General features: G+C 42.3%; 1 protein-coding gene across 2 annotated transcripts in view; it reads right to left on the reverse strand.

The window, feature by feature from the left end:
- The window catches only part of tnksa (tankyrase, TRF1-interacting ankyrin-related ADP-ribose polymerase a), a 153,933-nt gene that overhangs the window by 100,593 nt on the left and 31,989 nt on the right, over positions 1–21,351 (reverse strand). For both annotated transcript variants that reach the window (XM_072589220.1, XM_072589213.1), the window contains exon 3: positions 3,273–3,368. In XM_072589220.1, the coding sequence (XP_072445321.1) occupies positions 3,273–3,368 (96 nt within the window). The remainder of the gene's footprint in view (positions 1–3,272; positions 3,369–21,351) is intronic.

Genomic DNA, 21,351 nt, shown 5'->3' on the forward strand with positions numbered 1-21,351 from the left:
AAACAGACCATTAACATTTGTTTTCTTAAAATAACGTTCTTATTAAAGCCATCTGCACGTAGATTATAGAGTATAAGAGGGAGGATGGAAGGAAGGAGAGAGGAAGTCAGACCGAAAATTCAAGAGTCATCAGAATTGAACAATAAATTGCATTCTTTGTATTAGAAAGCTCCATAGCAGGACTGCCAGGTCAGGGACATTCCCCAGTGTCTGTCTTCTGTCCACCCACACTGCTCACTGACTAGATGACATACTAGAAATCAACCAAAGTCATACCTCAAGTTCCTATTGTTTTGCCAGACCATGATTCCACTTCACATTTCTGGAAACCAAGGTACTTCCACAGTTCAGCCAGATTGAAGGATCTCCCTAGTTTAACAAATACCTGCAATCCCATTGAAATGTTCTCAAAACTTGACTTTTGATCCCAATTCTGTCAATGTCTAGATATGCTAAAATATCATATACCTAATTCTAGCCAATGATGTAGATTCAGGATTGGCCACATTCATCAATTGGATGATGGTGTATACCCAAAGATCCTCTGCATGTGAAATGGCCACAAGGTCACAACTCTTGGTAATTATACCCTCACAACAAGGAAACCTGCAATTGAGCTATGGTGCTGGCAGACATCCACATTAGCAAATAGGAGCAGATTGCTGCTGGCCCTGACTTCTGGGGTCTGCATCTTTGTAAGGGCATGGAAGGGATGAATAATAACAAAAGGCTCAAGCAATTGAGAACAAGGCTCAGAGAAAACTGAGGCCAGCAAATTATGCACCTTTTCAGCCCATCATTATTCTCTACAACAAGTTCAGCAGAAACTGCCATGCCAGATGAGGACTCCGGAACCTCACCAAAATGCTTAATATAGTACTGACCACAGCATAAATCATCATCTTTGGCACATTAATTCTACACTCTGAATAGCATCTTGTTGTATTACTGTTTTAAAACAAATGAATAAAAATCACATGGTTTTCACAGAATGATGGACAAAACTGTACCACTAAATCTAAAGCAAAAAATCTCAGAACAGAATATTGTTCAAGGGTCTTAGCCAGTCAGCTGAATGGTGCGAAAAACAAAAACAAATTTTTTTAAAAGTACTTTATGTTTTAAGAAGTTGCACTGTGCTGTGTTCATTAAAATTATGTAGCATCAAATCATTCAACTAATGTCCCACAGTTTTCCATCATTAATACAGTGTATTCCCTGCCTGACCAGAAGGAGGAAGATCTGTTGTGTGCATTGATATTTGAACCTAATTGAGAGTGCTCTTTAGGGTTATATGCTGTTTAATGTCGGTGAAGGTATATCTTTTGGTATAATAAATACAATCTTGTAAATTAAGCAAGATTAATTAATTGCTTATCTGCAACTATATACTAGATTTAAGAATAGGCTCTACATCTTGAAAAAGACTGCTGGGAGACCCTAGCCTTTAAGTATCTTACCCCCCCATATAAAAAGAAAACCTGTCTCTGTAACTAAACTGCTTCTGTACAGTTGCAACGCATGGCAATGTGGAAAATTGCCCGGATACGTATGTCTCACTAAAAGCAATACAAATCCAATCCAAACAATTACTGTTCCATTGGTCTACTCCCAAATCATCAACAAAGTGATGGAAGGGGTTATCAGTGTGATCAAGCAGCGGTTGCTCATTAATAATGTGATAACTGATGCACATTTCATTTGAACCATGTGCCTTGGTCTAAACATGACTAGAAGAGCTGATTTCCAGAGGTAAGATGCGAATGACTGTCCCTGACATCAAGGTGCCCCAGCAAAATTAAAATCAAGGGGGAAAGCTCTCTGTTGTCTGGAGTGATTCCTAGTGTGATAAGCTTGACACTTGGGGTCGATAGTGCAGTGCTGGAAAAGCAAAGCAGGTCAGGCACATCTGAGGAGCAGGAGAATCGATGTTTCGGGCATAAGCCCTTCCTGATAAAGAGCGGATGTCAGAAATGTCGATTCTCCTGCTCCTCAGATGCTGCCTGAGCTGCTGTGCTTTTCCAGTACCACACTCTCCACTCTGATCTCCAGCACCTGCAGTCCTCACTTTGTCCAAGCTTGATAGCATAGGGCTTGTATGTGAAGTGTTTCTTTAAATCTGAAGTTAATCCAAAAAGAATTCTCAAAAGAATAATAATTGCATTCTTAGCTATGATATCAGCCCTGAGAAGTTTAACACAGACTAAGGTTGCTATAGGAACGAAAGCTTCATAAAAGGCTAATGTAAGCTAACAGAGATACTGAATTACATATAGCGTGTATTTAGCAGTAGATACAGAGCTCTGTGTAGGGTGCTGAAAGCCAAACATCTCTGCTCAAGGACATTGGAATTGGTCCTTGATTCAAACACCTTCAATTATTTCACCTATATATTCAAACTAATGAGGAGCTCCATATCAAAACGCTGCAGTATGCTGAACATTCAGGCTTCAGTTGGGAACTGGAAAGCAACACGCAAAACACAAATTTGCCATGTAATGATTATTTCCATCAAATGTCTAAATCATGTCTTTAACAGTCAATTATATGAATATTGTTGAATTTCAACCATCAATATATTGAGATTCACCAATGATCAGAAATTTAAGTGGGTTAAGTCGATGCTTACTGTGGTTATAAGAGCAGACCAGAAGCTAGGTGGGACTGCAGTGAGTGGCTAACACTCCCACTTGTAAATTGTTTCCACCACATACATTTGATTAGTCTTGGCTCTAATTTCCACTCTGGGGAAATCCAGTAATTTTTTGCTCATGGGCTGAAGTAGCAGTAAATCTCATGCAAGTGTCAGAATGTGTTCATCAATAACAACAAGTAATGTGGCTGCTGACAGAATTCTGTGTCACACAGACATACAACTCAGAGGAACATTGGAGAATGTCAACAGACCGCAGGGTGGCGAGGGGCAGTGAGGCGAGGACACGGCAGGAATCAAGGTCTGTGAAGGTGGGGCCGGGGCAGGAACCAAGTCCCACAAGGTAGGGATGGGGCTACAAGGTGGGGCCGGGGCAGAAACCAGGAGTTGCGGGGCAGGAGTAAGGCTACGAGGCAGGGTCAAGAGTGGTCATGGGGTTTTGATTCATATCTGTTCTTGACTGTGTATATTACTAAAAATAGAGTAATAGCTTACTAGTTGTTGATGATGATATAATTGAAACAGTAAGCTCTCTTTAGGGAAAGTCATGTGATGGAGAAAGGATGGTACATGAATACATTGAAAAAAAAACACACTGGCAATATTGTATTCATCTTACCTGTCAGTACAGCTTTTGCTGATGGATCTGCCAAGTCTTGAGCTGTCTTTCCATCGGTGTTCCGGATGTTGGAATCAGCTCCATGCTGCAGAAGAACTGTACAAGGAAAACAGAAGCAATATCTCATATCAAGAACAGAAACACTGCTAACCAGCAAGATTCATCTAAGCATTGCAAATGTAAAGCAACACATTGCATCGAACTTGCACTGCAGCATATGTATTCAGAGAAACAAATCAAAAGAATGATTGTATGAGATATGACCATCATAGTATGAAACATTCATGGACACACAGTATTGTCCAAGTTTAGAGAATCAACTGCCAACATATGAGAAACATCTCAGTTTTACTATGGTGTCATAGGTTTATGCAAGAATATAACTTGACTAAAATCCTTCCATAATTGATAACTTACATTAAAATAAAATTAGCATTGTAATCAAATATTGCCTCAATGTAATACCCTTAAAGCCTGCAGTCATCTAGTTAAAATGTTAACTGGCATAAACCATATTATTACAGTAATGCAATGAACAGGCTTCTGAACACAAATTTCTGTTCAAAAACATCAATTTGACAATCAATCAATCTCACTCAATGTAGGCCTATTATCACACTGGTTGCTGTTTTTGGAATGCAGTTCGCTTTCATCAATACAAAATGTTCATAATTTTATATTCAATTCTGGAAATATTATTACAAATCCTACAAATTGGTGATGATTTGCTTCCATTTTATAAATGCCTTTATAAAAGTTAATTTCTGATCCAAAATTGCATTCAACACCGATAAAAATTAGATAGATAAATAACTGACTAGCTGGAATAATGTGAATGCATGACTAGATGTCAACAGGACATGGAGTCAAAATTATACAGCATGGAAACAGACCTTCAGTCCAACTCGTCCATGCTGACCAAATATCCTAAACTGATCTAGTCCCAATTGCCAGCATTTGGCCTATACTGTATTCCTCAAAACCCTTCCTATTCATGTACCCATCCAGACGCTACCTTTTAAAATGCTGTAATTGGAACAGCCTCCACCATTTCCTCTGGGAATTCGTTCCACACACACAATACTCCCCAAGTATAAAAATTACCCCTCAGATCCCTTTTAAATCTTTTTTTCTCTCACCTTAAATCTATGCCTTCTAGTTTAAGACTCCCCTACCTTGGGGAAAAGACCTTGACTATTCACTCTATCCATGCCCCTTCTGATTTTATAAACTTTGATAAGGTCACCCCTCAGACTTTGACACTCCGGGAAAACAGCCCCAGTCTATTCAGCCTCTCCCTACAGCTCAAACCCTCCAATCCAGTCAACATCCAGATCTTTTCTGAACCCCTTCAAGTTTAACACCATCTTTCCTATAGCAGAGAGACCAGAACTGAATGCAGTATTCTAAAAGTTGCCCATCCAATGACCTGTATAATTGCTACATGACCTTCTAATTCCTTTACTAAATGCACTGACAATGAAGGAAAGAGTGCTTTCTTCACCATCCTGCGACTCCACTTTCAAGAAACTATGCACCTGCACCCTTCGGTCCCTTTGTTCAGCAACACTCCCCAGGGCCCTCCCATTAAGTACAAGTTCTGCCCTGATTTACTTTGCAAAACGCAACACCTCATTTATCTGAATTAAACTCTACCTGCCACTCCTTAGCCCAGTGACCTCTCTGATCAAGGTTCTGCTATACTCAGAAAACCTTCTTCACTTTCCACTACACACCTATTTTGATGTCATCTACAAGCTTACTAACCATACCTCTTATAATCACATCATTTATAAAAATGATGAAAAGCAGTGGACCCAGCACTGATCCTTGCAGCACATGGCTGGTCAGTCCTCCAGTCTGAAAAACAACCCCCCACCAACCCTCTATCTCCGAACTTCAAGCAAATTTTGCATCTAATTGGCTTGGCCCCCCGGATATCATGTAATCTGACCTTACTAACCAATTTGAAGTTCATAAGGCTCTGCCTTAATCAATCTTTGTCATTTCTTAAAAAAACTCAATCAAGTTAGTGAGAAAATTTCCCATGCACAAAACCATATTTACTCTTCTTAATCAATCCTTGCCTTTTCAAATGCATGTAAATCCAGTCCTTTAGAATTCCCTCCACCAAGCTACCCACCACTGACTTCAAGCTCACTGGTCTCTAGTTCCCTGGCTTTTCTTTAACCAGCTTTCTTAAATAATGGCACCATTAGCACACCTCCAGTTTTTTTGGCACATTACCTATGGTTATTGATGACACAAAAATTAGTACTAACTCAGGCTCAATATCGTTTACAATCTTGAAATTGTCTCTGAAATCATGTAGAAGTTTCCTTTTGTCTAAATAAAGACTAAATCTAGCTTTCATCATTTGTATCTTTCAAGGGGAACACCCTCTACATTATTCATACTCAACATTTCAACTGGAAGCTGACAAACAGCTTATGTAGCAATAGAACATCTTGTTTTATACTGCACATATTCCTACTAGTGCAATTCACTACCTTAATTGACATTTAAAGAAGCCTGTAGCTAAACACCAAGATACAAAAAACAAAATAAAGTCAGCCTTCAAGGACTTCCTAAACAAACAAATTCAATATAGTCAATAATGTATATCAGATACACTTTCAAAGAGGTGAGCACTTTTTAAAATTCATTCGGCTGATATGTTAAGTCAACTTTGCAGATAGACTGCATGAACTCTCCAAATGTCAAGTTCCACTTGCTAACCTGTAGAAATACTTAATTTTTATTTATATCAAAAATCTCAAGCACTGGATTACCTTCTAACCATTGCACGCATAACTTTATAGTTACCTTTTTAATGCATCCTTACAACTATGGCTCAATGCTAAATTTGTAGTTTTTGTTTTGCTCTCACACTATCATTAGCAATCGGCAAAACATCCTACAGAAGGTTTTTCCAAAATTCATAGCTGTACCAAGCAATCACAGTGGAACCTTTCTCAATACAGGTCATTCTGCTATAATACCTGTTTCGTTAATTCAATTGACGAATTGGGGACACTGCTTCTAAAGCGCAAACTTTTAAAGCGTGTATTCATTTAATGCGATTCCAGCCCTATTAGTTTAAATGGGGCTGCTATTATGCAATTTTCTTATGATATAAGATTGCATGAGAACAGAACTACCACATTATAGTGGAACAGACTGCATAGATTTTTTTGTGGGCTCATCACGGAATCACCATAATAGAACAAAAAAAAATTTACAGCCCAGGAACTGGCCCTTCAAGCCTGTACCGATCCAAATCCAGTTTCTAAACCCATTGCCCAATTCCTAAGGATCTGTACCCCTCTGCTCCCCACCTACTCATGCATCTGTCCAGACACACCTTAAAATGAATCTACCATGCCTACCTCTACTACTTTTGCATCTACCACCCTCTGTGAAGGGCCTGTTTCTACATTGTAGGGAATCTGATATAAAGCACTTTTCACATGTATCCCCCTTAAACTTTTTACCTCTCACCTTGAACGACTGACCTCTCGTTATTGAATCCCTCACCCTTGGAAAAAGCTGATCTCTATCCACCATGTCTATACCCTTCATGATTTTGTAGACCTCAAATCAGGCACGCCCCCTTAAACTCCTTTTTTCTCATTAAAAGGATCCTAACCTACTCAACCTCTTCATAGCTGGCACCTTCCATACTAGGCATCCTCGTAAACCTACTCTGCATCCTCTCCAAAGTGTCCACATCCTTTTGGTAATGTGGCAACCAAAACTGTACACAGTATTCTAAATGCGGCCAAACCAAAATCTTGTACAATTTTAACACGATCTGCCAGCTCTTATACTCAATACCCCGTCCGATAAATGCAAGCAGACCAAGTGTCTTCTTGACCACTCTATCCATCTGTGCAGCCACCTTCAGGGTATAATGGACCTACAATGGAGCGGCATGATGGCACAGTGGTTAGCACTGCTGCCTCACAGTGCCAGGGTCCCAGGTTCAATTCCAGCCTTGGGCGACTGTGTGGAGTTTGCACATTCTCGTGTCTGCGTGGGTTTCCTCCGGGTGCTCCGGTTTCCTCCCACAGTCCAAAGATATGCAGGTCAGGTGAATTGGCCATGTTAAATTGCCCATAGTGTTAGATACATTAGTCAGAGGGAAATGGGTCTGGGTGGACTGGTTGGGCTGAAAGGCCTGTTTCCACACTGTAGGGAATCTAATCTGAACTCCCAGATCTCTCTGCTCATCAATTTTTCCTAAGGCTCTTCTGCTTACGGTATAGTTCACTCTAGAATTAGACTTCCCAAAATGCATCACTTCACATTTGCCCAGATTGAACATGATCTGCCACTTCTCCACCCAACTCTTCAGTCTATCTATAACTCTTCTGTATTCTTTGACAGTCCCCTATGCTTTCTGCCACTCCATCAATCTCCGTGTCATCTGCAAACACTGATCAGACCAACAGTGCCTTCTTCCAGATCACTTATGTATATCACAAACAACAGTGGTCCCAGCACTGATGCCTGTGGAACACCACTGGTCACCTTTCTCCATGTCGAGAAACTCACTTCAACTACTACTGCCTCCTGTTGCTCAGCCAGTTCTTTATCCACCTAGCTACAGCACCCTGCACACCATGTGACTTCACCTTCTCCATTAGTTTACCATAAGGAACCTTATCAAACGCCTTACTAAAGTCCATGCACATGACATTAACAGTCCTTCCTTCATCTATCAACTTGGTCACTTCCTCAAAGAACTCTAAGTTAGTAAGGCACGATCTCCCCCACACAAAACTATATTGCCTATCACTGATGAGGACATTCTTTTCCAAATATAAATAGATTTTTTCCCTCAGTACCTTCTCCAGCAACTTTCCCACCACTGACATCAGGCTCACTGGTCTGTAGTTACCTAGAATATCTCTACAACCCTTGTACAGGAGACATTAGCAATCCTCCAGCACTTCATCTGTGTTTAACGATGCTACAAAGATATCTGTCAGGGCCCCAGCTATTTCCTCTCTTGCCTCCCTTAGCAACCAAGGATAGATCCCATCCAGTTCTGGGGATTTGTCCACATTAATATCCTTTAGCATACCCAACACATATTCCCTCCTTATGTCAACATGTTCCAAAGTAAACAAACTTCTATCTCCAATCTCAACATTCATCATGACCCTCTCCTCAGTGAGCACTGATGCAAAGTAATCATTAAGAATGTCACCCATTTTCTCAGGTTCGACACACCTTCCTTATCCTTTAGTGAACAACCCTTTCTCTAGTTACTCTATTGCTTCTTATTTATGAATAAAAGGCCTTGGGATTCTCTTTAATTCTGTTTGCTAAAGTTATTTCATGACCCCTTTTAGCACAATTGATTCCTCGTTTAAGATTGGTCCTACTCTCCTGATATTCTTCCAAGGTGCATTGTTTTTAGCTGCCTAGACTTTATGCACGCTTCCCTTTTCCTCTTGGCTAGTCGCACGATTTCTTTGGTCGTCCACAGTTCACGAATCTTGCCTTTTCTATCCCTTGTTTCCAAAGGGACCTGCCTATCCTGCACTATCTTTGAAAACCTCCCACATATCAAGTGTGGACTTCCCTTCAAATAGCTGCCCTCCAATCCATATTAGATTAGATTAGATTCTCTACAGTGTGGAAATAATCCCTTCGGCCCAACAAGTCCACATCAACCCTCCAAAAAGTAACCCACCCAGAGCCATTCCCCTACTCAATATTTACCCCTGACTAATGCACCTAATACTATGGGCAATTCAGCATGGTCAATTCACCTGGCCTGCACATCTCTTGGATTGTGGGAGGAAACCCACGCAGACACCGGGAGAACGTGCAAACTCCACAGACAGTCGCCCAAGGCGGGAATCGAACCCAGGTCGCTGGCGCTGAGGCAGCAGTGCTAACCACTGAGCCACCGTGCCACCCATTTCCCAGCTCCTGCCAAATTTTGATATAATTGGCCTTGGTCCAGTTTAGTACTCTTTCCTTACAACCACTCATCTTTACCTACGAGCATTCTAAAACTTAGAGAATTGGGGTCACTATTCCCAAAGAAACCCCCCATTGCAACTTCTACCACCTGGCCTGGCTCATTCCCCAACAGGTCCAATACAGCCCTTCCCTCATCAGACTCTTGACATACTGCTCCATAAAGCTTTCCTAGATGCTCCTTACAAATTCTGCCCATCCAGACCTCTGACACTAAGTGTATCCCAGTCAATGTTGGGAAAATTAAAATCTCCCATCACCACCACCCTGTTGCCTCAACACCTTTCCATAATCTGTTTACCTATTGTTTCTTCTACCTCATGCTCACTATTGGGAGGCCTGTAGTACAGCCCCAATTATGTAACTGCAGCCTTGTTATTCCACCACCATCTTTTACTTTCCTCCCTGTCCTGTCTGAAGCATCTATATCCTGGAACATTTAGTTGCCAATTACACCCTTCCTTCAACCAAGTTGCCTTACCCACTATACTCCTTACATTAAAGTATATGCACTTCAGGCTGCCAGTTCTTTTGCTTTCACCTGCTCTCTGCCTACTCTTCCCCCTGGTAATGCTAACTTCATGATCCTTACAATCTCTAGTTGCCACCTCACTGTCTACTTGTCTTCTCTTCTGGTTCCCAGTCCCCTGCCACATTAGTTTAAAACCTCCCCAACAGCAGTCACAAAAACTCCTCCATGGACTTTAGTTTCAGTCTGGTTCAGGTGTCGACCATCCAATTTGTAACAGTCACACCTTCCCCAAAACCAGTCCCAATGTCCTACAAATCTGAACCCCTCCCTCCTCCACCATCCCTCAAGCCATGTGTTCATCCTGCTTATTCTTTCATTTCTAACTTGGCTAGCACATGACACTGGTAGCAATTCTGAGATCACTATCTTTAAGGTCCTCCTCTAACTTCTCCCCTAGCTCCCTGAATTCTGCTTTCAGGACCTCATCTCATTTTTTACTTCTATCATTGATGCCTGTATGCACCACGACAACTGGCTGCTCACCCTCCCCTTTCAGGATGCTCTGCAGCCGATCAGTGACATCCCTGACCCAAGCACCTGGGGAGGCAACATACCATTCGGGAGTCTCGTTTTCAGCCATAGAAACGCCTATCTACTCCCCTTACAATTGAATCCCCTATGACTATGGCTCTACGAGACTTTTTCCCATGATCCTGGCAACTGCTGCCCTCCCCTGGTGAGTCATCTCCCCCAAACAGTATCCAAAACAATATAACTGTTTGAGGGAGATGACCGCAGGGGACACCTGCACTACCTTCCGGTCACCCATTCACTGTCTCCCTCTAATCTGCGGTGGCACCAATTCACCAAACATGCTATCCACAACCTCCTCAGCATCGCGGATGCTCCACAGTGAGGCCATCCGCAGCTCATGAGCTGGGGATAGTCTGACAGGGAATTTCTACCCCCTTTTAAGAAAAAAAAAATTCAACTTGCTACAATAAAGACTGCAGGTCTCTGGAAAACAATCATGCTGTCATAGATGAAGTTATAAATTTTGCAACCAGTACTGAATTCCTTCTGCACAATGATCATCTCTGACAAGACCGAATCTAACCATCTCTCCCTGCCAGTCAAAGTCTTGACTGCTGTTCAGACTAATGTACTAAAACCAATCTCCTGTAATCCAACCCAAGTGTAAAAGCAGTTTCAATTACTTAAAAACAAACTGCAGATACTAAAATAAAAACACAAAATAGTGGAAATACTCAAAGATGCGTAGCACCTCTGGAGGGAACTGTTTCCAGAAATGCTGTTTCTATCATATTGGGACTCAAAATGTTAACTCTGCTTTTCTCTTTCCACACTTGCTGCAAGACCTGCTAGGCTTCTCCAGGATTCTGTTTTTATTTCAGATCTTCAACATCCAGAGTTATTTTGCTTTTACTTAAATCCTGTGGAGTAAACTGCTATTATGAATTATCAGTTGGTTGAAATAACCTGTCTGAATAACATTAGTCTGAATACAAAAGACATTTTGAAGCTAAAAGCTAGATCACAGCATTTCTGCATTATGCCAGGTAATGAAATGGCAGTGGAAGAGCTGGGGATAGATTAACAATCCACTCGCAATCAGAAAGAAGCATTAAGTGTGACTGGCAGTAACATTTGTATCATTAACTTTGGTCTCCGGTGATACTTTAAATGGCCAAGATCTATTGTTTTAAAGTACTGAACAACAACCAGATAACAATCATAAGTAGAAAATATCATTGCATTTCTACGGACCTGCACTAGGGACAGTAAGGCGAATAGACGTTTCGGGCATGAGCCCTTCTTCAGGAATCAGGAAAGTGTGCCAAGCAGGCTAAGAGAAAACGTAGGGAGGAGGGACTTGGGGGAGGGGCGTTGGAAATGCGACTGGTGGAAGGAGGTTAAGGTGAGGGTGATAGGCCGGAGTAGGGGTGGGGGTGGGGGCGGAGAGGTCAGGAAGAAGATTGCAGTGTAGGAAGGTGGTGCTAAGTTCGAAGGTTGGGACTGAGACAAGGTGGGGGGAGGGGGGGGGGAGGGAGGAGGAGAAAAATGAGGAAACTGGAGAAATCGGAGTTCACCCCTTGAGATTGGAAGGTTCCTAGGTGGAAGATGAGGTGCTCTTCCTCCAGCCGTGGTGTTGCTATGGTCTGGCGATGGAGGAGTCCAAGGACCTGCATGTCCTTGGTGGAGTGGGACGGGGAGTTGGAAGTGTTGAGCCACAGGTTGGTTGGGTTCGTTGGCCTGAGCGTCCCAGAGGTGTTTTCTGAAGCATTCCGCAAGTAGGCCGCCTGTCTCCCCAATATAGAGGAGGCCACACTGGGTGCAGCAAATGATGTGTGTGGAGGTGCAGGTGAATTTGTGGTGAATATGGAAGGATCCCTTGGGGCCTTGGAGGGAAGTGAGGGGGGAGGTGTGGGCGCAAGTTTTGCATTTCTTACGGCTGCAGGGGAAGGTGCCGGGAGTGGAGGTTGGGTTGGTGGGGGGTGTGGACCTGACGAGGAAGTCACGGAGGGAGTGGTCTTTTTGGAACATTGATAGGGGAGGGGAGGGAAATATATCCCTGGTGGTGGTTCCTCCAGGCGTCATGTTGCCATCGCCAGACCATGGCAACATGACGCCTGGAGGAAGAGCGCCTCATCTTCGGCCAAGGAACCCTCCAACCACAAGGGATGAACTCAGATTTCTCCAGTTTCCTCACTTCCCCTCACCCCACCTTGTCTCAGTCGCAACCCTCAAACTCAGCACCTTCTTCCTGCAATCTTCTTCCTGACCTCTCCGCCCCCACCCCACTCCAGCCTATCACCCTCACCTTGACCTCCTTCCACCTGTCTCATTTCCAACGCCCCTCCCCCAAGTCCCTCCTCCCTATGCTTTCTCTTAGCCTGCTTGGCACATTTTCCTCATTCCTGAAGAAGGGCTGATGCCCGAAACGTCGATTCTCCTGCTCCTTGGATGCTGCCTGACCTGCTGCGCTTTTCCAGCAACACATTTTCAGCTCTGATCTCCAGCATCTGCAGTCCTCACTTTCTCACAGTAAGGCGAAGCAAACTTCTGCTTTCTCCATTAACACAGTAGCCTAAATGGACTTAGTCTGCTGAACATTCAAAAAAAATGATCTTAAAGCAGATATGAAGTGTAAACAGGGACTTGTTATTTTCAAACAGCAAACTTTAAAGCCAGAGAGTGTTATCTTAGTCTACACAAGCAAAAACAAATCAAATTAAAAGGAGTCAAGTGGGACATAAATTGTTTGTATATTAGTACAACTGATTTCCTAACAGTTTATTTTACCTAATCACTTTACCACACGAGTTGCAACTCACTTTAAAGAAATAAGTGAAATCTTGGAATGTGTTCAGTGCTGAAATTGTCACTGTCGAATTGTTGCTCCCAGCTCTGAAGAATTACAAGGTAAATGTCAAGAGTTCACACAACCAACCAACAATCAGATCAAAGCTCTGAATCCAGTTATGATTAAATGATGGAACAAATAAACATCCTAACTTTGAATGATAGAACATCCGAGCAGTTGAGTGCAAAGGCAAGGCTGAAGCATTTGAATCCATTTTCAGCAAGTAGCACAGCATAATGATCTATCTTAGCCAATTTCTGAGGACCAAGCATGATAAATAATTTTTACTCACTCCATATGATATCAAGGACATACAAAGGCAATAGCTACTGGTTACTGGTTGTAGTCCCAGATACCCATGGTGACGAACAATCTTTCCCCCACCCAATCCATGCCATTATAGCTACAATACTGACATCTACATAAAGTGGAAAGTGACCCAGGTATGAATTGTTGGAAAAAAAAGCAAGACTAATACAATTTGGACAATTACTGCCCGATAAAGCCAACAGATCTTTGACAAAACAATGGAACTTGTCACCAACACTCCTACAAGCGGAACTTTAACTATCACAGCCTGCACACTAACAGTTTGATTTCTGCCATATTGTTTTGGCTCCAAGACCTCATTACAGTCTTGGTTCAAAAACAGACAAATGGGCTGAAGATTACATCAGTTAAAGGCAGCATTTGACCAAATTATGTCTTCACAAAGTTCTCAGAAAAATACAGGACAAAGGGAATGTGTGTCTGTATATACGTGTGCGTCTATGTTTAGAGGCTGGAACTCTCTTATTTATATCTAGCACAATGAAAGGTGACCGCAATTGTTGAAGGCCAATCAACTTCTCAGGACAGCACTCTAAGACTGTCCCAAGTCCATTCATCTTAGCTGCTTTAATAACCTTACCTCTGTGAGGTCACAAGAACAGGTGTTCACTGACATCACCGGAGATATGAAAGACAGGACTAGGCTGTTAAATGGCAAGTGACATTCCTGATGAAGGGCTTATGCCTGAAACGTCAACTCTTCTGCTCCTTGGATGGTGCCTGACCTGTGCTTTTTCCAGTGCCATACTTTTTGACTCTAATTCTCCAGCATCTGCAATCCTCACTTTCTCCAAGTAACAACTACATCACACAAGTGCAGGTAATTATCATCTCTGACAAGGTAAAACCAACCCCATCTCCTTTACATTTAATAACATTACCAGTGCTGAATCACCCACAATCAACATCCAGAAACTGATCTGCATCAGCCAAACAAATAGTGGCTACATGAGCAGGTCAGTGGATAGAAATTCAGTGGTGAGCAATTCACCTCCAGACTATCCAAAATCTGTCTATTAAGTACCAAGCCACAAGTCAGAAGTCTAACTAACCATTCTCCATTTGCCTGGATGAGTGCCGCTCTGACAGCAGAAGCTCAAGACTATCCAGAACAAAGCAGGTGACTTGAATGACATCCCATCTGCCACCTAAAAGATTCATTCCAGTGCAATGCACCATCTGCAGAAAGCATTGCAGCAACCCACTTAGCAGCTTCATTCAAACTAGTGACAACAATAGATAATGGAAACATCACCACTTGAGAAAATTCTCATGATACTGACTTGTTCACTGTCACTGAATAAAAGCTCCATTTCCAAACAGCTTTACAGATGTATGTGGGTTCTCAACTGAAGTCTGTTTTTGTTTTAGTGCGATTCATAATTCAGGGAACTTTCTTGTGGTATGTTACCATTTTTGCTTTAGGTTCATTAATGTGCCATTTAAAAACAAATAAGCACTTTGCCATCAACCACCACTACCTCCTGCTTCCTGCCTCCTTGTTAACCCTGCTGTTGCTTGCCTCCATCGATGATTATTTCAGTCACTTCAACTTGCAGCTTCTCTTACTTTTTTTGCTCGGTCCCTTCTAGTTTCCTTTTGAGCACAAACATTTTGCTGCTCCTAAAAGCATGCTGCAAGGGTCAGACACCAAGCAGAAAGGGGTATGATATGATGAGCGGAAGGCAAGTAGCACGGTGATCAGTGTGGTGATTATAAGGCTCAGTCAGGATGAATAAGGGCTTATGCCTGAAACGTCGATTTCAAAGCTACTTGGATGCTGCCTGAACTGCTGTGCTCTTCCAGCACCACTAATCCATGAATAAGGCTTGGGTCAGTAACCTGAAGCATTCGTAAAAGGAGGGTCAGCAGTGGAGCAGTGGGTCAGGACAGTCAGATAGCCAGATGCTATTGACAGTTAGTAAATTAAGAATTATAAGAGGATTGTTGGGCCAGTACAGTTAAAAGGCAGCTAATAGGTTTTTTTCCCACATAACATCAGCAGCCCAAGAATGTAATTCACCTTTCTAAATATTTCCTGTTTGGAAAAGTAGTTTTGTGAATCATACTTTTTTTTTTAAGGATACGTTGGACCAGATTTTCCAGGGAGTGGCAATCTCATGCAGATTTGCCTCAAGGGAAGAGGCAACCACATTGCTATAGGTCTGGAGTCACATGTGGCCAGACGAGGCAAGGATGGCAGTTTCCTTCCCTCAAAACATTAATGTCACAAAAGTCTATCTGGTTCAATCAACAATGGATTCATGGTCTTCATTAGACTCCAACTGCAGATTTTTAAGAATTGAATTCAAATTCCACCAGCTGCTATGGCAGAATTTGAACGTGGGTCTCTAGATTAACAGTCCAGCTATAATAACTGTAGGTTGTAGCCTCCCCTAAATTACTCCATTGTTTAAATCAACATGCATTTTTTTTAAAATTCTCTAATGAGCTTGCTCAGATGGGACATATTTCTGAAGCAAGTGGGAAATGAACCCAGTCCTGAATATTCCTTTTAAGGCAAGAGTCATAGAGACTTAACACATTAACTTGGTTTCTATGTCCGCAGACCTGCTGAGTTTCTCTATATATTTCTGTTAAGGACTGCATTCAACCCTTGAGGGCCTTGAAGCAAAAACATGGCAAAATCATTCAATATCTTGTTTCCTTCAGACATTCTAACATTGCTTAGTCTCTAGGGAACTAGCAGAGTTTTTCTTAAAAAACATAAATCCTGTTTTCAAATGGTTTTAACTAATGCCAGATCATTACAGGAGACTGCGCACTGCTATTAAAAACGATCTCCACAATCCCTCCGTGCAAACACCATTGCATCCAGCAGATGTACTGTCTCTTCTATAACTTACAGTATAGACAAAAGCAACCTTGTAGCATATTTGTGCTATAATTGTAGGTTAGGAAATTGTAATGGTGCAGTGACTTCATGGGATCCAATGTTCAGCTGATACAAAACAGTTAGTGGGATGGCAGCTTGAACGTTTTACTCAAATGTACTTTTTTCTTAAATTCATTCACAGAATGTGGGAAGTCACTGACCAGTCCAGCATTTATTGCCCATCCCTGATTGCTCTGAGGGAAGTTAAAGGTCTGGAGTCACACTTAGGCCACACACGTGCAGAGTATTTATGCATCTTTAGTATTCTGTAGTATCCTTAGAAGATAATTCAGCCTACACATACAAATTGGACAGGATAGGACAGAAGGAGGAGAACATATACAGATCTGCATGCCTCCAAATAAGTGGGAATACTCAGTCAAAGGAATCGTCTTGGAAGAGTTTAGTGCTGAACATCTTTAATATCTAGAACCAGTAATCAATATTCGAAGGTACTGACAGATGCTGGTCATATCATAGGAATTCAAACAAACTACACAATGTGAGACAAATCTGAGAAACTAATTTAAATTGACTTGCATCACTAAATGCTATAGACAATTCAACGGGGAACTCAGACTCAGAATCTCTTAAGTGTAGAAAGAGGTCATTGGCCTAGCTAGTTTGCACAGACCCTCCGAAGAGCATCTCATCCTATCCCTGTAATCCTACATTAACCATGGGTAATCAACCTAGCCTGCACATCCCTCAACACCAAAGGCAAAGGCAATTTACCATAGCCAATCTGCCTAACTTGAACATCTTTGGACTGTGAGAAGAAAACAGAGCACCTGATGGAAACTCCACACAAACAGTCAACCAATGCTGAAATTGAACCCAGGTCCCCAGCACTGAGAGGTACCAGTGCTAACCATTGCGCCATCATGCCACTCCAAAGAGATAGAGTCAGAAATTTCAGTTGTAATTAATAAACTAGGCCTAGCACAAAAGAAGAGTTTTACAATCATATAATGTAAAGACCCAAATGCATGAACAGATACTAGAATTGCATCCTTTTCATCATAGACCACTTAGACTAATTCTACATTCCACTTGTCCCAAAAATTTAATTACTCTTCTTCAAAAGCAGTCACTCTTGATGACAATAATTTAATAGTCTCTGCTTCAACAATACTTCTTGTAAATCAAAATGGAACAGAACAAACCTCTCCATGAACAATGTTTATGCAACGTCATCTTCAACTCACTCTGCTAATCTTAACTTTTTGCCCTTTAAAAAATATTTTGTCCATCAATGGAAACATTTTATCAACATTAAAATTATCACATTGATTGAAACTAAAGGTAATCTTCAATCCAGATTAATGAGATGATGCACTTGTCCATATGATAAACAATAGACCCTTAGAGGCACCAGGGATCAGAGGAACCGTGGTGTGTATGTACACCAGTGCTTTATCTTAGCAGGACAGGTGAATAAAAAGTGGCTAAGTAGGTATTTGATATACATGCCTTTTTTAAATGCATCATGGAGTTTAAGAGCAGGAAGATTATGCTGGAAATACATAACACATTAGTTAGGCCACAGCAAGAGTAGTGTAGGCAGTTTTGGAATCCACATTATATGAGGGATGTGATTGTACTGAAGAAGATGCAGAGGAGATTTACCAGGCTGTTGCCTGGGTTGGAGAGTTTCAATTGTGAAGAGAGATTGGAGAGACTGGATTATAATAGTTGAGCAGCAGCATCTGACCAGCATGGATGCAACAGGTCAACGGGTGATTCTTCTGTGCTATAGGTCTAAATCACTTGAGTAAATTATTCTGTAATCTTTTCAAATCTAAGAATGAGATACCAATGTTCCCATGCAAATAAGACTGGTTCCGTAAGACCATAAGATATAGGAGCAGAATTAAACCATTTGGCCCAGAGTCTGCTCTGCCATTCAATCACGGCTGATATGTTTCCCAACCTCATTCTTCTGCCTTCTCCCCATTGCCCTTCATCTCCATACTAATCAAGAATCTACCTACCACTGCCTTAAATACACTTAATGACTTGGCCTCTACAGCCTTCTATGGCAATGAGTTGCACAGATTCACCGCCTTTTGGCTGAAGACATTCCTGCTCATCTCAGTTTTAAAGGATCACACCTTGAATCTGAAGCTATTTGCTCAGGTGCTGGCCTCTCCTTCTCATGGAATACAGGGAGAGCTAGCCATTTCGATACAGAGCAGGCTCAAAGGTAGAAGACAGAGGGTTGCTTTTCAGACTGGAGGCCCGTGACCAGTGGTGTGCCACAAGGATCGGTGGTGGGTCCACTACATTTTGTCATTTATACACATGATTTGGATGTGATTATTGGAGGTATAGTTAGTAAGTTTGCTGATGACATCAAAATTGGAGGTGTAGTGGACAGCAAAGAAGGCTACCTCAGAGTACAACAGAATCTTGACCAAATGGACTAAAGGACTGAGGAGTGGCAGATGGAGTTTAATTTAGCTAAATGCAAGATGCTCCATTTTGGAAAGGCAAATCAGAACAGGACTTATACACTTAATGGTAAGTTCCTGTGGAGTGTTGCTGATCAAGGAGACTTTGGAGTGCAGGTTCATAATTCCTTGAAAGTGGAGTCTCAGGTAGATAGGATAGTGAAGATGATATTTAGTATGTTTTCCTTTGCTGGTCAGAACACTGAGTATAGGAGCCGGGAGATCACGTGGCTGTGCAGGACATCGGTTAGGCCACTTTTGGAATAGTGTGCACAATTCTGGTCTCCCTGCTATCAGAAGAATTTTGTGAAACTTGTAAGTGCTCAGAAAATGTTTACAAGGATGTTGCTAGGATTGGAGGAATGAACAATAGTGAGAGGCTGCATAGGCTGGGACTGTTTCCCTCGAGCGTCAATGGCTGATGGATGACCTTATAAAAAAGTTTATAAGGTCATGAGGGGCATGGATAGGGTAAATAGACAAATTCTTTCCCCTGGGGTGGGGGAGTCCAGAACTAGAAGGCATAGGTTTAGGGTGAAAGGGAAAAAGATATAAAAGAGAACTAAGGGGCAACACTTTCGCACAGAGGGTGGTGTATGCATGGAATGAGCTGCCAGAGGAAGTGGTGGAGGCTGGTACAATTACAACATTTAAAAGGCATCTGGATAGGTGTATAAGTATTGAATTAAATGTATTATCACATGCACTGAGGCACAGTAAAAAGCTCTGTCTTGTGAGCAATAGAGGCAGTAGCATAGATAATAAATAAGAGATAAACAGCTGCAAAAACAAAAACAACAGGCAAATGTTAAGAGTTTGAGAGCCCATTCAGTATTTTAACAACAGTAGGGTAGAAACTGTTATGAAACTGGCTGATGCGTGTGTTCAAGCTTCTGTACCTTCTCCCAGATGGTAGAGGTTGTAGAAAAGCATTGCCAGGGTGGGATGGATCTTTAAGAGTGCTGTCGGCCTTTCCTTGACCGCGGACCTGGTAGATGGAATTCTATAGATGGAGGTTGGCCTCCGGGCTGAGTTTACCACTCTCTGTAACCATCTCCGATCTTGAATGGTACAGTTGCCATACCAGGCAGTGATACATCTGGACAGAATGCTCTCAATGGCACAGCTATAAAAATTGGCAAAAGTATTCTCCATCATTTGTCAGCGCGCCCACATAAATAGCCCAAAAAAGCTTGTTGTAGATAACTACTCCCAGGAGCTTGAGACTCTCCATTCGTTCCACCTTCTGTGTCTCTCGTGGTGGGTGGGGGGGAAGAATGCGTGTCTGATTTACCATCCTGCCAAAAGTCAACAATGAGTCCCTAGGTTTTGCTAATATTGAGAGCCATGCTGTCCTCAGTGCAGCATTTTTCCAAGTCTTCCGTCTGTACTCTGTTTTGTCACCATCTGAGATTCAATTGACTGCTGTGGTGTCATCAGCGAATTTGTAAATGGCATTAGTCTGTTATTTGGCGAGTTGAGTACAATAGGGGGCTGATTATGCACACATGGGGGTGGGGCTATAGCATTGTGTTAGTGACGATGAAATATTGAACTGTAGTCAATGAGTAGGATTCTTATATAGCGGTTCTTGGTGTCAAGATGTTCTAGGGAGGAGTGAATGGTAAGTGATATGGCATCTGACATGGATCTGATGGTCTGACAGGCAAATTGGAGTAGGTCAAGAGGAGTAGTGGAGAGGCTGGAGTTGATGGGCACTTCATGACCACCGAAGTTAGGGCCACTGGGCGGTAGTCAGAGACATGCAGCATGAGCCTGAGGCACAGGGATGAAGTTGGCCCTTTTGAAACAGGCAGGGACAGTGGCCTGCTGCAAGGAGTGGTTGAAAATATCCAAGAAGACCTCTGCCAGTTGATCTGCGCAACCTCTGAGTGCAGGGCCTGGTACGCTGTTTGGTACCATCACTTTCCTTGGATTCACATAAAGGAAAACTGATCTGACCTCTGATGCAGTGATTGTTGAGATAGGTTCATCAGGACTTGTCGGAATAGGTGTAACCTCTCCGCCGAAATTCTGCTCAAAGTGAGCATAGAAGGCGTTGAGACTATCTGGGAGGGATATGTCATTGATGCTATCTTACACGGTCTCATTTTAAAACCGGTGATATCATTCCGCCCTTGCCATAGTCACCGCGTGGTCTGTCTGGATCTCTAGTTTAGATCAGTATTGGTCCTGTCTTAATGGCTCTGCAAAGGTCATACTTGGGATTCCTTATATTTGATTGGATCTCCTGATCTGAAGGCCTCATGTCTGGTTTTTAGCAAGTTTTGTACGTCCTGAATCATCCAGGGCTTCCTGTTGGGGAACACCCAGATTGACATCCTCCATATATAGTCCTCCACACACTTGTTGAAGTAGTCTGTGAAGGCGATGGCGTACTCGTCCAAGGTACCTGTGGACTGTTTGAACATGTCCTAATCATCCGATTCTAGACAGCACCGGAGTTGATCCTTTGCCTCCTCTTGGACGGTGTCTGTGAGGGGGTCTACTGTTTGAGCTTTTGCCTGTAAGCCAGGAGAAGCAGC

This window comes from Chiloscyllium punctatum, chromosome 2 (genome assembly GCF_047496795.1).
Source record: "Chiloscyllium punctatum isolate Juve2018m chromosome 2, sChiPun1.3, whole genome shotgun sequence".
NCBI lineage: Eukaryota > Metazoa > Chordata > Chondrichthyes > Orectolobiformes > Hemiscylliidae > Chiloscyllium > Chiloscyllium punctatum.